General features: G+C 43.8%; 1 protein-coding gene across 1 annotated transcript; it reads left to right on the top strand.

Annotated features, from left to right (window-relative positions):
- Positions 1-252: 252 nt before the first annotated feature.
- LOC115202568 (serine/threonine-protein phosphatase 2A activator-like) lies at positions 253-13,375 on the top strand. Its single transcript, XM_029766686.1, has 6 exons — positions 253-288; positions 4,260-4,331; positions 4,652-4,712; positions 6,402-6,457; positions 12,131-12,252; positions 13,348-13,375. The coding sequence occupies exons 1-6, from the start codon at positions 253-255 to the stop codon at positions 13,373-13,375; spliced, it is 375 nt and encodes a 124-aa protein (XP_029622546.1).
- Positions 13,376-18,000: the final 4,625 nt, after the last annotated feature.

Below are 18,000 nucleotides of genomic sequence, written 5' to 3'. Positions count from 1 at the left end.
CCATATCTTCTGTATACCACCCCTACGTTGTCACAACAAAATTGATTTGGCTCAACTGCACTAAGAAGGAAAGAAATTCCACAAGTTAACTTAACAAGCCACACCTGAAAGGGAAAGGAAACTCTAGCTATTGGGACACAGCTGACATGCCTTGACTAGTCTCAACTTCTACTCTTCAGGCTCCTCCCCGAAGATGATACACCACATATCCCTGTCGATCAGAACTTCATGGTGCCCAAAACGGATATCAGCATGGTTTCTGATAACGGGAAGTGGAAATGTTTCCAGGTACTCCATACATGTCTATAGGATCAATTCTTAACCCCTAAAGCCCCTAGTGTTTAGGCCTATTGCTAGGGTCTTGGAGACACCCACTACAGGGACTCCCTAGCCTTGTCCAGTAAGACACACTTTTTAGTGTTCCATTGCAAAATGTTTTACATGTCTTCTGTTGCATACCCTAAAGAATGCAACCCAGATACTCAGCACGCCTCAGTTCATGTTCATTTAGATAAGTCTTTATTATCCCAACCGAGTAAACAAAGGGTACGGGAAACCTGTGGCAACGTGGCAATCTCTCAGGTTCTCCAGAGTACTGACTTGCCACTGTCTCGCTTGATCCTATCCCCTCCTCTCTTCTCCAGACCATTCCTGGAGACCTTCTCCCTCACCTCGCTCATCAACTCATCCTTGACCGCTGGCTACGTCCCTTCCGTCTTCAAGAGAGCAAGAGCTGCACCCCTTCTCAAAAAACCTACACTCGATCCCTCCGATGTCAACAACTACAGACCAGTATCCCTTCTTTCTTTCCTCTCAAACTCTTGAGCGTGCCGTCCTTTGCCAGCTCTCTTGCTATCTCTCTGAATGACCTTCTTGATCCAAATCAGTCAGGTTTCAAGACTGTTCATTCAACTGAGACTGCTCTTCTCTGTGTCACGGAGGCTCTCCGCACTGCTAATGCTAACTCTCTCTCCTCTGCTCTCATCCTTATAGACCTATCTGCTGCCTTTAATACTGTGAACCATCAGATCCTCCTCTCCACCCTCTCCGAGTTGGGCATCTCCGGTGCGGCTCACTCTTGGATTGCGTCCTACCTGACAGGTGGCTCCTACCAGGTGGCGTGGCGAGAATCCGTCTCCGCACCACGTGCTCTCACCACTGGTGTCCCCCAGGGCTCAGTTCTAGGCCCTCTCCTATTCTCGCTATACACCAAGTCACTTGGCTCTGTCATATCCTCACATGGTATCTCCTATCATTGCTACGCAGACGACACACAATTAATCTTCTCTTTTCCACCATCTGATAACCAGGTGGCGAATCACATGTCTGCATGTCTGGCAGACATATCAGTGTGGATGACGGATCACCAACTCAAGCTAAACCTCGGCAAGACGGAGCTGCTCTTTCTCCCGGGGAAGGACTACCCGTTCCATGATCTCGCCATCACGGTGGACAACTCCATTGTGTCCTCCTCCCAGAGTGCTAAGAGCCTTGGCGTGACCCTGGACAACACCCTGTCGTTCTCCGCTATCATCAAGGCGTGACACGATCCTGTAGGTTCATGCTCTACAACATTCGCAGAGTACGACCCTGCCTCACACAGGAAGCGGCGCAGGTCCTAATACAGGCACTTGTCATCTCCCGTCTGGATTACTGCAACTCGCTGTTGGCGGGGCTCCCTGCCTGTGCCATTAAACCCCTACAACTCATCCAGTACGCCGCAGCCCATCTGGTGTTCAACCTTCCCAAGTTCTCTCACATCACCCCGCTCCTCCACACACTCCACTGGCTTCCAGTTGAAGCTCGCATCTGCTACAAGATCATGGTGCTTGCCTACGGAGCTGTGAGGGAACGGCACCTCCGTACCTTCAGGCTCTGATCAGTCCCTACACCCAAAGAAGGGCACTGCGTTCATCCACCTCTGACCTGCTTGCCTCCCTACCTCTGCGGAAGCACAGTTCCCGCTCAGCCCAGTCAAAACTGTTCGCTGCTCTGGCACCCCAATGGTGGAACAAGCTCCCTCACGACGCCAGGACAGCGGAGTCAATCACCACCTTCCGGAGACACCTGAAACCCCACCTCTTTAACCTGTTAGGGCTAGGGGGCAGTATTTACACGCCGGATAAAAAACGTACCCGATTTAATCTGGTTACTACTCCTGCCCAGTAACTAGAATATGCATATAATTATTGGCTTTGGATAGAAAACACCCTAAAGTTTCTAAAACTGTTTGAATGGTGTCTGTGAGTTTAACCTCTCTGGGCTATGTGGGACGATTTCGTCCCACCTACGTAACAGCCACTTCAATCCAGTGGCGCGATTTTTGAATCGTTAGAAATGCTATAACTTCAATTTCTCAAACATATGACTATTTCACAGCTATTTAAAGACAAGAATCTCGTTAATCTAACCCCACTGTCCGATTTCAAAAAGGCTTTAGAACAAAAGCAAAACATTAGATTATGTCAGCAGAGTACCCAGCCAGAAATAATCACACAGCCATTTTTCAAGCTAGCATATCATGTCACATAAACCCAAACCATATCTAAATGCAGCACTAACCTTTGATGATCTTCATCAGATGACACACCTAGGACATTGTGTTATACAATACATGCATGTCTGTTCAATCAAGTTCATATTTATATCAAAAACCAGCTTTTTACATTAGCATGTGACGTTCAGAACTAGCATTCCCACCGAACACTTCCGGTGATTTTACTAAATTACTCACGATAAACGTTCACAAAAAGCATAACAATTATTTTAAGAATTATAGATACATTACCCCTCTATGCACTCGATATGTCCGATTTTAAAATAGCTTTTCGGATGAAGCACATTTTGCAATAATCTAAGTACATAGCCCGGCATTACAGGGCTAGCTATTTAGATACCCACCCAGTTCAGCCTCCACCAAAATCACATTTCCTATAAGAAAAATGTTCTTACCTTGCTTGTTCTTCATCAGAATACACTGCCAGGACTTCTACTTCAATAACAAATGTTGGTTTGGTCCCAAATAATCCATCGTTATGTTCCAACAGCGACGTTTTGTTCGTGAGTTCTAGAATGCTTCTTCGCGGTGTCGCGCATGGCGCATTGGCGTGTCAAAAATGTCTAAATATTCCATTACCGTACTTCGAAGCATGTCAACCGCTGTTTAAAACCAATTTTTATGCCATTTATGTCATAGAGAAGTGTTAATATTCCGACCGGGAGTATGCATTGAGCCTAAACAGCCGAATAAAATTTCTCCTCAGAAGCGACTCATGCACGCGCATCATTGAAAGGTCCTCCGAGCATCCACTTACAAAAGGCGATAATATATTTCAACCTGAGGTTCCCTCGTAAACCTTCAGTTATTTCGCGGGCTCTGAGAGCCTATTGGAGCCCTGGGAATTGTCACGTTACAGCTAAGATCCTTACTTTTCAATAAAAAGAGGTAAGACGCACGACTCCTTGTCAGACAGGGTACTTCCTGCTTGAAGCCTTGTCAGGTTTTTGCCTGCCATAGGAGTTCTGTTATACTCACAGACACCATTCAAACAGTTTTAGAAAATTCAGAGTGTTTTCTATCCAAACCTGAACAATAATATGCATATTCTAGCTTCTGAGTTGGTGTAGGAGGCAGTTAAAAATGGGAACATATTTTTTCCAAAATTCTCAATACTGCCCCCTATACCAAAGAGGATAACAGAACTCCTATGGCAGGCAAAAACCTGAGAAGATTTCATGCAGGAAGTGGCCTATCTGACAAGGTGTTGTTGTTCTTGCCTCTGTTTATTGAAGAGTCAGGATCTTAGCTGTAACGTGACACTTCCTACGGCTCCCATAGGCTCTCAGAGCCCGGGAAAAAGCTGAACGATGTCGAGGCAGCCCCAGGCTGAAACACATTATCGCCTTTGCCAAGTGGCCGATCAGGGGACAAAGGAATTAGGCGCATGCCCGAGTCGACCCCATCCTTTATTTTCTTTCGGCTGTTTACCTAATTGCAGATTCCCGGTCGGAATACTATCCCTTTTATACGAGAAAAATTGCATAAAAATTGATTTTAAACAGCGGTTGACATGCTTCGAAGTACGGTAATGAAATATTTAGAAATCTTCTAAATTGCACAAGTGCTAATAATAATCAAACATACCCAAAGAAAAACAGTTAAATGTTAGGAGGGTTTGTTTTGGGGTTTTATGTGTTTATGTTCTCATTTCAGACCATAGAGAAGCTTCTGGCTTTGTTGGAGACAAAGCTGAGATGAGACCCCTCCTAAAGACCAGCTCTCTCGCTTGGGCGACAAGGCTTACAGTGCCTGGTACGCCAAGCTTGACCAGGTAAGTGCACACACAGAGAAAGAAAATAAAGACTACCTTCGTCTTCAGTGTTTTTTACATATGTGGGAAGCACACAGGTTCCTTGGATAATGTACATTGAGACAGGGAGTTTCCCTTATATCTAGCTCTTCAGCACAGAAAGAATACACACACACACAGGGTTAATCTTATCCACAAGTGTTTTAATAAAATATGAAGAATTTACATTTGTTTGTGTGTTGAAGATTTTGTTGTGGAATGTGGTTGTTTTACCTTCTTTAGTTAAATACGGTGATTGTAAGTCGCTCTGAGTTTCTGCTATATGTATTGTGTGTGTGAAGGAAGCAGAGGCCCTGGTTGCAGCAGTCTTCCAAGAAAACAAGGCTGCTGCAACTCCAGAGATCAAATTTATTTATATAGCCCTTCGTACATCAGCTGATATCTCAAAGTGCTGTACAGAAACCCAGCCTAAAACCCCAAACAGCAAGCAATGCATGTGAAAGAAGGACGGTGGCTAGGAAAAACTCCCTAGGAAAAACTCCCTAGAAAGGCCAAAACCTAGGAAGAAACCTAGAGAGGAACTAGGCTATGAGGGGTGGCCAGTCCTCTTCTGGCTGTGCCGGGTGGATATTATAACAGAACATGGTCAAGATGTTAAAATGTTCATAAATGACCAGCATGGTCAAATAATAATAATCATAGTAGTTGTCGAGGGTGCAACAAGCACGTCCGGTGAACAGGTCAGGGTTCCGTAGCCGCAGGCAGAACAGTTGAAACTGGAGCAGCAGCATGGCCAGGTGGACTGGGGACAGCAAGGAGTCATGATGCCAGGTAGTCCTGAGGCATGGTCCTAGGGCTCAGGTCCTCCGAGAGAAAGAGAGAATTAGAGGGAGCATATTTAAATTCACACAGGACACCGGATAAGACAAGAGAAATACTCCAGATGTAACAGACTGACCCTAGCCCCCGACACATAAACTACTGCAGCATAAATACTGGAGGCTGAGACAGGAGGGATCAGAAGACACTGTGGCCCCATCCGATGATACCCCCGGACAGGGCCAAACAGGCAGGATATAACCCCACCCACTTTGCCAAAGCACAGCCCCCACACCACTAGAGGGATGTCTACAACCACCAACTTACCGTCCTAAGACAAGGCCGAGTATAGCCCACAAAGATCTCCGCCATGGCACAACCCAAGGGGGGGCGCCAACCCAGACAGGAAGACCACGTCAGTGACTCAACCCACTCAAGTGACGCACCCCTCCCATGGACGGCATGGAAGAACACCAGTAAGCCAGTGACTCAGCCCCCGTATTAGGGTTAGAGGCAGAGAATCCCAGTGGAAAGAGGGGAACCGGCAAGGCAGAGACAGCAAGGGCGGTTCGTTGCTCCAGCCTTTCCGTTCACCTTCACGCTCCTGGGCCAGACTATACTTAATCATAGGACCTTCTGACGAGAAGTCTTCAGTAAAGACTTAAAGGTTGAGACTGAGTCTGCGTCTCTCACATGGGTAGGCAGACCATTCCATTAAAATGGAGCTCTATAGGAGAAAGCCCTACCTCCAGCCGTTTGCTTAGAAATTCTAGGGACAATTAGGAGGCCTGCGTCTTGTGACCGTAGTGTACGTGTAGGTATGTACGGCAGGACCAAATCGGAAAGATAGGTAGGAGCAAGCCCATGTAATGCTTTGTAGGTTAGCAGTAAAACCTTGAAATCAGCCCTTGCCTTAACAGGAAGCCAGTGTAGGGAAGCTAGCACTGGAGTAATATGATCCAATTTTTTGGTTCTAGTCAGGATTCTAGCAGCCGTATTTAGCACTAACTGAAGTTTGTTTAGTGCTTTATCCGGGTAGCCGGAAAGTAGAGCATTGCAGTAGTCCAGCCTAGAAGTAACAAAAGCATGGATACATTTTTCTGCGTAATTTTTGGACAGAAAGTTTCTGATTTTTGCAATGTTACGTAGATGGAAAAAAGCTGTCCTTGAAACAGTCTTGATATGTTCTTCAAAAGAGAGATCAGGGTCCAGAGTAACGCCGAGGTCCTTCACAGTTTTATTTGAGACGACTGTACAACCATCCAGATTAATTAGCTGTGTATTTGAAGGAGGCGGTGGGCAACTCCACCAGGATAGACTACGGAACAGTTAATAGTGATACACATACACTAGGGTTTAATATTTTCTAGAGAATCTACCAATTTCCCTTCCAGAGATAATTGCAGTAAATTACTGGGTATCCTTGTATTTCCGTTCAAACCGGAAGTGCTTGTTTAAAAGCATATAATTCCAGCGAAAATGATGCCACTGTAAATGGAGAAATATACACATCAATATAATGTTTCCTTTTTTTGCAATTTTAATCAACTGAAAGTTCTCTGTCACCATACTATTTTGTTGATGTAGTGTTTTAAGGTAGCCTAGGCCTAAGAAGCACTGTTGGCCGACTGGAAAAATATTCTGATATCTAGTGGAAGTTACATTCGTTTTAAAGTACCTTTGACTGAAAGATGTCAGGCAGCTTGTTGGCCCTTTTCTCTCCCCTTGCACCTGGCTATCGGGGAACGTTGGGAGGTTGTGGCTGTTTTTACTTCATCCTAAGCCGCTTATTGTGGTGACTGTCACATAGAACATCAGATTCTCCGCTAAACACACAGGCCTAGGCTAGCGCAGAATCAGCACAATGGACAGCGCAGTTGAGCAATTGTCCATAAATCTGCCCAGTAGCCCACCATGCCAGTGTTTTCCACAAGCCCATGGAGTAGCCAGCCAAATAGAAAAAGTAGCTAGACCGGCTCCCCTGGGCTACGGAGGTCCCACTGGCTTAGAACATTTTTGCCAAACAAGCTCTATTTTGGTGGCCTCTGGTAGATTCTAATACTGGAATGTAGTTTCAAGTACCAACTCTCAGGACATGAACCTGATCACGTGTTCACACTTTTACAGTGTTAGTTTCATCAGCTGTCGTACAATATGATATAAAACACAGAAACGTAATTTTGACTGCACTGGGATCTTTAAAGAATCCTGTAAGAGTCTTCCACAGGCTTCAAGCTTCCTTTTAAGGGGCATTTTCTCAGCTTTTGCAATACAGGTAGGCTTGAAGAATGAAGCAGGTGTTAAACATGGGCTTTAATAAACAGAAAGCAGAAGTTGATTACTACATTGTCAACACTTTGATTAAATCAGTAGACATATCAATATCTTTAATGATGCAATATATATGATTAGCTTTGAATTGTTTTAAATCTGTTTTCTTTTATCATATTTTGAACCAAAGTGAGGCTGTCTGTCCACTTGCTTACCTATTGTTCCTGCAGTGAGGGGGATTTACCATCTTCATAGAATGTTTTCATAATTTTATCTGCACATAATCACTAAAAAGCCTACCAGTATGCATATTAGGGAGCCAAATGAACAGCTCTTAACGATGCAATTTGGTAGGCTAATGACGAGTCACTCACTTTAATATGTCACTGTCTTGGAAGTCCTGATGTATTTCATATCGAAAATAAAAACAAGATCTTTAGTTTACTTGTCCGGATGCGATGCCATGGATATATAATTACGTTGTATGATTTATGAATGGCAAGGATATATGATATCAACTTTATTCAGTCAGTTCAACACCTAAATAAATCTAGTCAAGCTTGCTGTTCATCAGCCCGGACATTGTGTAGTTCTTAAATGCATTGGGGTCATATGTTGGCATGCTTTCTCTACATATTTAGCTATTAATAGGCTACATTTGGTTATTATAATATATTAAAAATCAGTGTAATATAATTTAGCAAAGCAAGACATTACTCTATTCTTTCGAATTGTATTAATTGCATTGTTTCTAAAGTATGTCATTGTCAGAAGATTTGAAAATGGGATGCTGACCCTTTTAAGACAGGCATTCCAAAATAGATATCAACATGAACTCTAGGTGTCTTTTTGTAGACTATCAACAGTAGCCAACATATTGCTAGTCTGTTCACTATTGAAAGTTTACTTTTGCAAATCACTTTCTCTAAAATAAATAAGCTCAGCGAGTAGATTGATGGGCACTTCTTTTTGCTCTGGACAACTTACGTGTGCTGTGCGACGGCATCAACTCATGTACTGCTTGAGTGCTCGAGAAGTTATGACTTGCGGGAGGGAGCGTGTGGTACTTAAATGAACGGCCAATCATATTGCTCAAAAACAAATAGCATGACATACGAGTGTAGTCTTTAGTGGTAGACTGCGACAAAGCAGGTAAATGTTTAACTGGAATGAAAAATGGCTACCGGGTCAGTGACTGTGTCACGACTACTGTCGAGGGCGGTTCCTCTCCCTGTTTGGGTGGCGCTCGGCGGTCGTCGTCACCGGCCTACTAGCTGCCATCGATCCCTTTTTCGTTTTTCTGTTATGTCTTTATGAGTTACACCTGTTTTCTATTAGTAATTAATATTTAAGCCCGCCTCTCCACCTGTTCTGTGTGCGGGCTTGTTACGTGTTGTCACTTTGTATGTTTGTGGTACGTGTATTTTGGACTTCGGGGTTATTGTTTCGCCCTGCTGTGTTTGGACATATTTCCTCGGTTTTCAGGAAATATTGTACCAAACATTTTCCTGCTTCCTGCGCCTGACTCCACACCCACGAAGCCCAAGTGTTACAGACTGGCCCAACTGACACACATTTTTACTGACCCCGAGCCATCGTTAATGTTGGACCCTGCACCCAATAGAAAATAAATTAATGTGCCAGAAAACAATAGGCTAAGTGGATTTTGACTCATCGTTACCACATATGTATGGGATGTGCAAATTCATGCTCCCTCCCTTAGTGTAACTGAAATTTGATCGCAGGTACCGAGAGGCGGGACAGACAGTAGACTGTCAAACCAGCAGTGTTTCCCTATCATCGCTCACTTTGTGACTGACAGGCCCCTATCCTATCAATAGATTGCTAGAAGATGCATATTGTTCATTCAAGCGGGAGAGGGCTCTGAAGACTTTTTTTCTGACTAGCGAATTGAAAAGTAGCCTAGTTAATTTAAGTGGAAAATGTACCCAGCTGAAAATGTGTCTGTAATCGGCCATATAGCCGGCGCTAGTGAAAAACACTGCCATGCCCCCACTTTTGTTAGCGTAGTATCGTGAAACAATGTTGTGGACACTGTGTATTAGCCGTTTTGTGATTAGCAACAGTTTATATTTGAGCCTCTGTCAGAGATTTTAATGTGAGATGGAAGTTGAGATTGGACATTGTCTAACGTAACTGCGTCGAGCGGTCGCGTGTAGCCTGCAATTACAGTAGCCTAAGAAAATCAATGTATAGAAGCCATGCAAAAATCCTAAGGCAGGAATCATCAACTAGATTTCTTTCTTGAGTGGGTGGTCAGGGGGATGGAACATAATTACAAATAATTTGTATACTGCAAAAGCCCAAACGGATAGATAAATGATTGTTTTAGTCAAATATTTTAAAACCTTGCTTACATTTTGTATACGATCATGTTATGCATGGAAATACAGTGCATTCGGAAAGTATTCAGACCCCTTGACTTTTTCCAAATTGTTTACATTATAACAGTCTAAAATGGATTAAATATATTTTTACCTCAAATCTACACAAAACACCCTATGATGACGAAGCAAAAACAGGTTTTTAGAAAAAAAATTTTGTGCCCCCCCCTCTAAAATAACACATTTACATAAGTATTCAGACCCTTTTACTCAGTACTTGGTTGAAGCACCTTTAGCAGCGATTACAGACTTGAGTCTTCTTGGGTATGACGCTACAAGCTTGGCACACCTGTATTTAGAGAGTTTCTCTCATTATTCTCTGCAGATCCTCTCAAGCTCTGTCAGGTTGGATGGGGAGCGTCGCTGCACAGCTATATTCAGGTTTCTCCAGAGATGTTCGATCGGGTTCAAGTCCGGGCTCTGGCTGGGCCACTCAAGGACATTCGAAGACTTGTCCCGAAGCAACTCCTGCGTTGTCTTGGCTGTGTGCTTAGTGTCGTTGTCCTGTTGGAAGGTGAACCTTCGCCCCAGTTTGAGGTCCTGAGCACTCTGGTGCAGGTTTTCATCAAGGATCTCTCTATACTTTGCTCTGTTCATCTTTCCCTCGATCCTGACTAGTCTCCCAGTGCCTGCCGCTGAAAAACATCCTCACAGCATGATGATGCCACCATGCTTCACCGTAGTGATTAGGGTCCTTTAGGTGCCTTTTGTCAAACTCTAAGTGGGCTGTCATGTGCCTTTTACTGAGGAGTGGCTTCCATCTGGCCACTCTACCATAAAGACCTGATTGGTGGAGTGCTGCAGAGATGGTTGTCCTTCTGGAAGGTTCTCCCATCTCCACAGAGGAACTCTGTCAGAGTGACCATCGGGTTCTTGGTCACCTCCCTGACCAAGGCCCTTTTCCCCGATTGCTCAGTTTGGCCAGGCGGCCAACTCTAGGAAGAATCTTGGTGGTTCCAAACTTCATCCATTTAAGAATGATGGAGGCCACTGTGTTCCTGGGGACCTTCAATGCTGCAGATATTTTTTGGCATCCTTTCCCCAGATCTGTGCCTCAAAACAATCCTGTCTCGGAGCTCTACGGACAATTTCTTCGACCTCGTGGCTTGGTTTTTGCTCTGATATGCACTGTCAACTGTTGGCCCTTATATAGACGGGTGTGTGCCTTTTAATAAATCATGTCCAATCAAGTTGTAGAAACATCTCAAGGATGATCAATGGAAACAGGATGCACCTGAACTCAATTTCGAGTCTCATAGCATAAGGTATTTCTGTTTCTTATTTTGTATACATTTACAAATATTTCTAAGAATCAGTTTTTGCTTGGTCGTTATGGGGTATTGTGTGTAGATTGAGGGAATCATTTTTATTCAATCAATTTAAGAATAAGCCTGTAACGTAACAAAATGTGGAAAAAGTCAGGGGGTCTGAATACTTTCTGATTGCACTTTACTTTGGAACAGATTTTCAAAATGAAAATCAGTTGGAGCTGATTGGCTGGTGTTTCGACAGTAAATAAAGAAATATAAAAGCATATACATTTTGCTCAGAAAATTTGGGGTGTCAAATGGCCCTGCTTTCTATTGGGGATTTTATGTTGAGTAAATATGGCAGATTGCTAGCGTTGTGATGACTGGTCTAATGTATGAATGAAGCCAGAGTGTTATGTCACACATGCATATTTTATATTTTTGCATTTCAGCTAATTTACCCTCACCTTTCTTGGCATATCCTCTCACCAGTTGTGATATGTTTTAGGGATTCTTGGGGAGGGTAGGCTATAGCCATCTTTTTTTGCTCTGATCTAGGCATACTTGCTGTTTGCAATGGAACGGAAACCCATCGAATGTAGCGCTTTATATTCATGCCGACTTTGTAAGTAAATAGGTCTACGATAAGCAACAACACACACTCACTGAACGTTAATGATTGATTATGCAGAAAGCAGAGAAGGCCGCAGAGAAGCCTGATTTTTAGAGTTTGTATATCATTTAACATTTCACGTCTCGCTGTTCATATAAATTAGGGCTAGACAGTCAAAAGATATTTAATTTAGCAGTATTGATTTTATGTTTAAGCAAAATGGCACAGCATTAGCCATAGCAAAATGCATAGAATTGCAGGAAATTAGCTTTAAATCTCCAAAAATGTCTCTCTACTCCATGGAGAAATGTGTAGAATTGTAGGAAACTGGCTTAAAAATGCAAAAATGTCTCTATACCGCCAAGATGGAAGACTCTAAAATTCAGCCGCACCGACAGGCCGAACCAAACCCATTAACATGCCCCCTGCCATACCCACCACCTAAGCCCCTTTTTGATCCAGAAAGAAACCTGTGTTTTATCACATCACAAAGCTGCATTTGTTGTCTTCTTCTGCTGTCTCTGCAAGATCACAACACTCAAGGTAGATGACCAGTTGGCCATCATTTTCAAGGTGTTTGACAGGTGGGGTAGGCACTGTTTCGTGTGTGTGTGTGTGTGTGTGTGTTAATCCTGCATGGCTAAGTTTTCTGGAGCTGCACCCACCCCATGCCAGCCACATCAATACTGGGCCCCACCCGATCAGGACAGGTTATTCTCTGGAACCTGACCCACCTACAGTTGTTCCGAGAGCCGATCCACTATCCGCCATTTAACATACATTTATTTAATTGTTTTTATGACTCCAGAGTAGTAGACTTTATTGTTATTATTATGATTAGTATTATTAGGCTATTATTCTTTTATATTAAAGTTTTTATTTTATTTAACAAGACAAGTCAGTTAAGAACAAATTCTTATTTACAATGATGGCCTACCCTGGCCAAACCCTAACAACGCTGGGCCAATTGTACACCGTCCTGTGGGACTCCCAATCATGGCCGGTTGTGATACAGCCTGGAATCAAACCAGGGTGTCTGTAGCGATGCCTCTAGCACTGAGATGCAGTGCCTTATATCGCTGTGCCACTCAGGAGCCACTAAATAAACCAAACTGAGCCAAACTTTGGTTCACATAACTCATTTTGGAGCTAGAGGAATTGGACTTGCTATGTACACTGAGTGTACAAAACCTTAGGAACACCTTCGGGCATGGACTCTACAAGATGTTGAAAGCATTCCACAGGGATGCTGACCCATGTTGGCTGGATGTCCTTTGGGTGCTGGACCATTCTTGATACACACGGGAAACTGTTGAGCACGAAAAACCCAGCAGCATTGCAGTTATTGACACAAACCGGTGCGCTTGAACCCTACTACCATACCCCGTTCAAAAACACTTCAATATTTTGTCTTGCCCATACACCCTTTTTATCCCAGAGGCTGCTCCGAGATGCCGCCGGCAGAGAAGAGGTATTCGGAGTGGACTTCTAGTATGACTCAGGAGGCATGCACATCATCCACCACTTCCGAGTGTATTACTCGCTAATGTTCAGTCTCTGGACAATAAAGTGGACGAGCTCAGGGCGAGAATCTCCTTCCAGAGAGACATCAGGGACTGTAACATACTCTGTTTCACGGAATCATGGTTCTCTCCGGATATACTGTCCCATCCATACAGCCAGCTGGGTTCACAGTACATCGCTTAGATAGGAGTAAAGAACTCTCCGGAAAGAAGGGCGGTGGTGTATGTTTCATGATTAACTACTCATGGTGTGATTGTTATAACGTATAGAAACTCAAGACCTTTTCTTCACCTGACCTAGAATACCTCAAAATGCCATACGTATTATCTCCCAAGATAATTATCTTTGGTTATAGTCCCAGCTGTGTATATTCCCCCTCAAGCCGGCTCTCAAGGAACTACACTGGACTTTGACGGCTCTCAAGGAACTACACTGGACTTTGCACAAACTGGAAACCACAGTCATGTGGCCGCATTCATTGTAGTTGTGGATTTTAACAAAGCAAATTTGAGGAAAATGCTACTGAAGTTCTATCAACACATTGACTGTAGTACTCTCGCTGCTAAAACACTGGACCACTGCTGCCTCCAACTTCCGGGATGCCTACAAAGCCCTCCCTCGCCCTCCCTTCGGCAAATCAGATCATGACTCCATTTTGCTCCTCCCTTCCTATAGGCAGAAACTCAAACAGGAAGTACCCACGATAAGGTCTATTCAACGCTGGTCTGACCAATCGAAATCCATGCTTCAAGATTGTTTTGATCACGTGGACTGGGATATATTCCATGTAGCCTTTGAGAATAACATCAACGTTTACACTGACACGGTGACTGAGTTCATCAGGAAGTGTATACCGGATGTAGTTCCTACTTTGACTATTAAAACCTACCCTAATAAGAAACTGTGGATGGCAGAATTCGCGCAAAACTGAAAGAGCAAATCACCGCATTTAACCATGGCAAGGTGACTGGGAATATGGTTGAATACAAACAGTGCAGTTATTACCTCCGTAAGGCAATCAAACAGGCAAAACATCAGAACAGAGACAAAGTGGAGTAGCAATTCAACGGCTCAGACATGAGACGTATGTGGCAGGGTCTACAGACAATCATGGATTATAAAAGGAAAACCAGACGTCGCGGACACCGACATCTTGCTCCCGGACAAGCTAAATACCACACCCTAGATCCACTCCAATTTGCATACCGCCCCAATAGAACCACAGACAATAACATTGCCATCGCACTGTACACTGCCCTATCCCATCTGGACAAGAGGAATACCTATGTAAGAATGCTGTTCATTGAATATAGTTCAGCCTTTCAGGACCATAGTACCCTCCAAGTTCATCATTAAGCTTGGGGCCCTGGGTCTGAACCCCGCCCTGAGCAACTGGGTCCTGAACTTCCTCATGGGCCACCCTCAGGTGGTGAAGGTAGGAAATAACACCTCCACTTCGCTGATCCTCAACACGGGGCCCCACAAGGGTGTGTGCTCAGCCCTCTCCTGTACTCCCTGTTCACCCATGACTGTGTGGCCACCCATGTCTCCAACTCAATTATCAAGTTTGCAGAAAACACAACAGTTGTAGGCCTGATTACCAACAATGACGAGACAGCTTACAGGGAGGAGGTGAGGGCCCTGGCGGAGTGGTTCCAGGAAAATACCCTCTCCCTCAACTTCAACAAAATGAAGGAGCTGATCTTGGACTTTAGGAAACAGCAGAGAGAGCACCACCTTATCTACATTGACGGGACTGCAGTGGACAAGGTGAAACGCTTCAAGTTCCTCGGCGTACACATCACCGACAATCTGAAATGATCCACCCACACAGACAGTGTGGTGAAGAAGGTGCAACAGCGTCTCTCCAACCTCAGGAGGCTGTCGAAATTCGGTTTGGCCCTTAACACCCTCACAAACTTTTACAGATGCACAATTGAGAGCATCCTGTTGGGCTGTATCACTGCCTGGGACGGCAACTGCACTGCTTGCAACCACAGGGCTCTCCAGAGGTTGGTTCTGTCTGCCAAACGCATCACCGGGGGTACACTGCCAGCCCTCCAGGACACCTACATCACCCGATGTCACAGGAAGGCCAAAAATATCATCAAGGACATCAACCACCCGAGCCACGGCCTGTTCACCCCTCTACCATCCAGAAGGCGAGGTCAGTACAGGTGCATCAAAGCTGGGACCGAGAGACTAAAAAAACTGCTTCTATCTCAAGGCCATCAGATTGTTAAATAGCCATCACTAGCCGGCTACCACCCGGTTTCTCAACCCTGCACCTTCGAGCTTGCTGCCCTATATACATAGACATGGAACACTAGTCACTTTAATTATGTTTACATAATGCTTTACTCATTTCATATGTATATCCTGTATTCTACTGTATTTTAGTCAATCCCACTCCGACATTGCTCATCCTAATATTTATGTATATTTTTTAACTCCATTCTTCTACTTTAGTTTTGTGTGTATTGTTGTGAATTCTTAGATATTACTGCACTGTTGGAGCTAGGAACACAAGCATTTCACTACACCCGCAATAACATCTGCTAAATATGTGTTTGTGACCAATACAATTTGATTTCATTTGAATGGCACAGAATCACAATCCGTCTCAAAGCTTAAAAATCCTTCTTTAACCTGTCTCCTCCCCTTCAACTACACTGATTTGAAGTGGATTTAACAGGTGACATCAATAATGGATCATTGGATTCACCTGGTCAGTTTGTAATGTTTTGTACACTCAGTGTATATTTACATTTAGATCTGTTTTAACATTTTAGTCCTTTAGCAGACACACGACTGACAGTATATTCATCTTAAAGGGGCAGTGCAGTTAATGTGATTTTCTTGTTTTCTTTATGATATTTACACACTGAGGTTGAAATAACATTCTGAAACTGTGAAAAGGATAATGCCCTTTTTGTGTTTGAAAAAAATGCATTGAATTCAGCCTGTTCAGGTGGGATGGAACTTTTAGCCCACTTCATGTGTTCTGATTATAGTAGACCAACGACTGTTCATCTAGGCTCTAGACCAGGGATGGGTAACTGGCGGCATGCGCCCAACTTTTGTAAGCCCGCGGACCGATTTTAAAAAATAAATAAAAAGGGGACTCAATTTACTGTTGAGAGTTAGAATAATAGAATGCCCAAGGTGCAATTTCGAAATTATTGTGCGTCAGCAGTCACTCAATTAGCCTATGTCAGCTATTTTTATTTATTTATTGTTAAGTTAGTCTAGCGGCCAGTTATCTAAACTTGTAGTAAGGATGATCTAATTACCGACCAGGATGGGACCCATTGATCATCAGTTGTCATATTAAAAACTGCAAACATTTGCCTCCACCCTATGGATAAAATGAGTAGAATTGCAATGAAATGAGTTATAAAATTGCACAATCTTCTCTCTGCCCCATGGAAAAATGTGGAGAAATGCAGGAAATCTACTTTATTACAAAGACTGCATGGGGGCTTTAAGGTAGCTAGGTATAACAACCACATCTCAGTCATGGTGAGTCAAACTTTCTTCAATAAAGCAGCTACCAGCAAAAATCAGTGCTCGTATGAAAAGGCAAGTGTTAGTGCAAGCAAGGTAAGGACTGATTATATTTGACTGATTTCTGTATGCTACTGACAAGACACACACACACACACACACACACACACACACACACACAATACCTTATATCCAGCTTTTACATTTAAATGTTATTTTTTCTACTAGGCAAGTCAGTTAAGAACAAATTCTTATTTACAATGACGGCCAAACCCTAAGCCGGATGACGCTGGGCCAATTGTGTGCCGCCCTATGGGACTCCCAATCACTGCCGGCTGTGATACAGCCTGGAATCGATCTAGGGTCTGTAGTGATGCCTCTAGCACTGAGATGCAGTGCCTTACACCACTGCACCACTCGGGAGCCAGGAAACCTGACCAAAAGAGTCAAGGGTGTGTGGGGTGGAGTGGAGTGGAGGAGAGAGGGGAGTTTGATTTTGAGACTGTGGAAGAAAAGGAGGGTAGGGAAGGAGGTGCAGCTATGTCCTGTTTCTCCCCCCGAATAACAGGCTGAGCCAAGAAGGAGAGAGAGGGGAGTTTGAAGTTTGAGTTTGATGCTGCAGCTGTGCTGAGGGGGCCTCCCTCTCTCGCTCTCTTTCTGTCGGTACTCTCTTTTTCTGTTTCTTTCTCTCCTTCCCGCTCTCTTTCTCTCCATCTCTCTGTCAGTACTCTGTCTCGCTGTCAGTCTTTGTGTGTCAGTCCCTCTTTCTCTTTTTTCTCTGTCGGTTGTTCTGACTCAGTTTCCCAGAGCCAAGGGGAGGAGAAAGGAAAGGGAGGGGGAAGAGGGCTGCAGGGAGAGGGGGAGAAGAAGTGGAAGGCCCTGCCTCAGACTGAATCCTTTACTAAATCCAATCTTTCTCTCTATCTGTCTCTCTTTGTCTCTTACTTTCCTTATGTGAAGAGGCCAAATATGTTTGTTTATCAGTGTGTATATGCAAGTCTCTTAATGTCTTTTTAGTTCTACAGCTCTACCATCTTTTTTATGAATTTGTACAATTAGCACATTCCACTCCTTTCTTTCTCTCCCTCTTTTGCATTTGTATGCCTGTGCTTTTTATCTTCTGTAAACCACTGTTTCACACATACATACAGTTTGTATGCTTGTGTATTTTGTCTCTTACTACTTACATGCTCTTGCACACACTGCACTCTCTCTTCCATGCTCACACACTGGTCACTTTAATCATGTTTACATACTGTTTTTCATATTTATTTATATATATATATATATATTATACTGTA

The sequence above is a fragment of the Salmo trutta genome, chromosome 12, assembly GCF_901001165.1.
Source record: "Salmo trutta chromosome 12, fSalTru1.1, whole genome shotgun sequence".
NCBI lineage: Eukaryota > Metazoa > Chordata > Actinopteri > Salmoniformes > Salmonidae > Salmo > Salmo trutta.
Note: the sequence above shows the minus strand (reverse complement) of the source record. Positions and strands in the feature narration are given on the sequence as shown.

What these genes read in the sequence shown, in the direction of transcription:
- LOC115202568 (XM_029766686.1), top strand. Translation starts at nt 253, where the DNA reads ATGGTTTCTGATAACGGGAAGTGGAAATGTTTCCAG. An exon ending in GGTACGCCAAGCTTGACCAG is followed by an intron (nt 4,332 to 4,651) that starts GTAAGTGCACAC and finishes GTGTGTGTGAAG; the next exon opens with GAAGCAGAGGCCCTGGTTGC. An exon ending in GGCTGCTGCAACTCCAGAGA is followed by an intron (nt 4,713 to 6,401) that starts TCAAATTTATTT and finishes ATCCAGATTAAT; the next exon opens with TAGCTGTGTATTTGAAGGAG.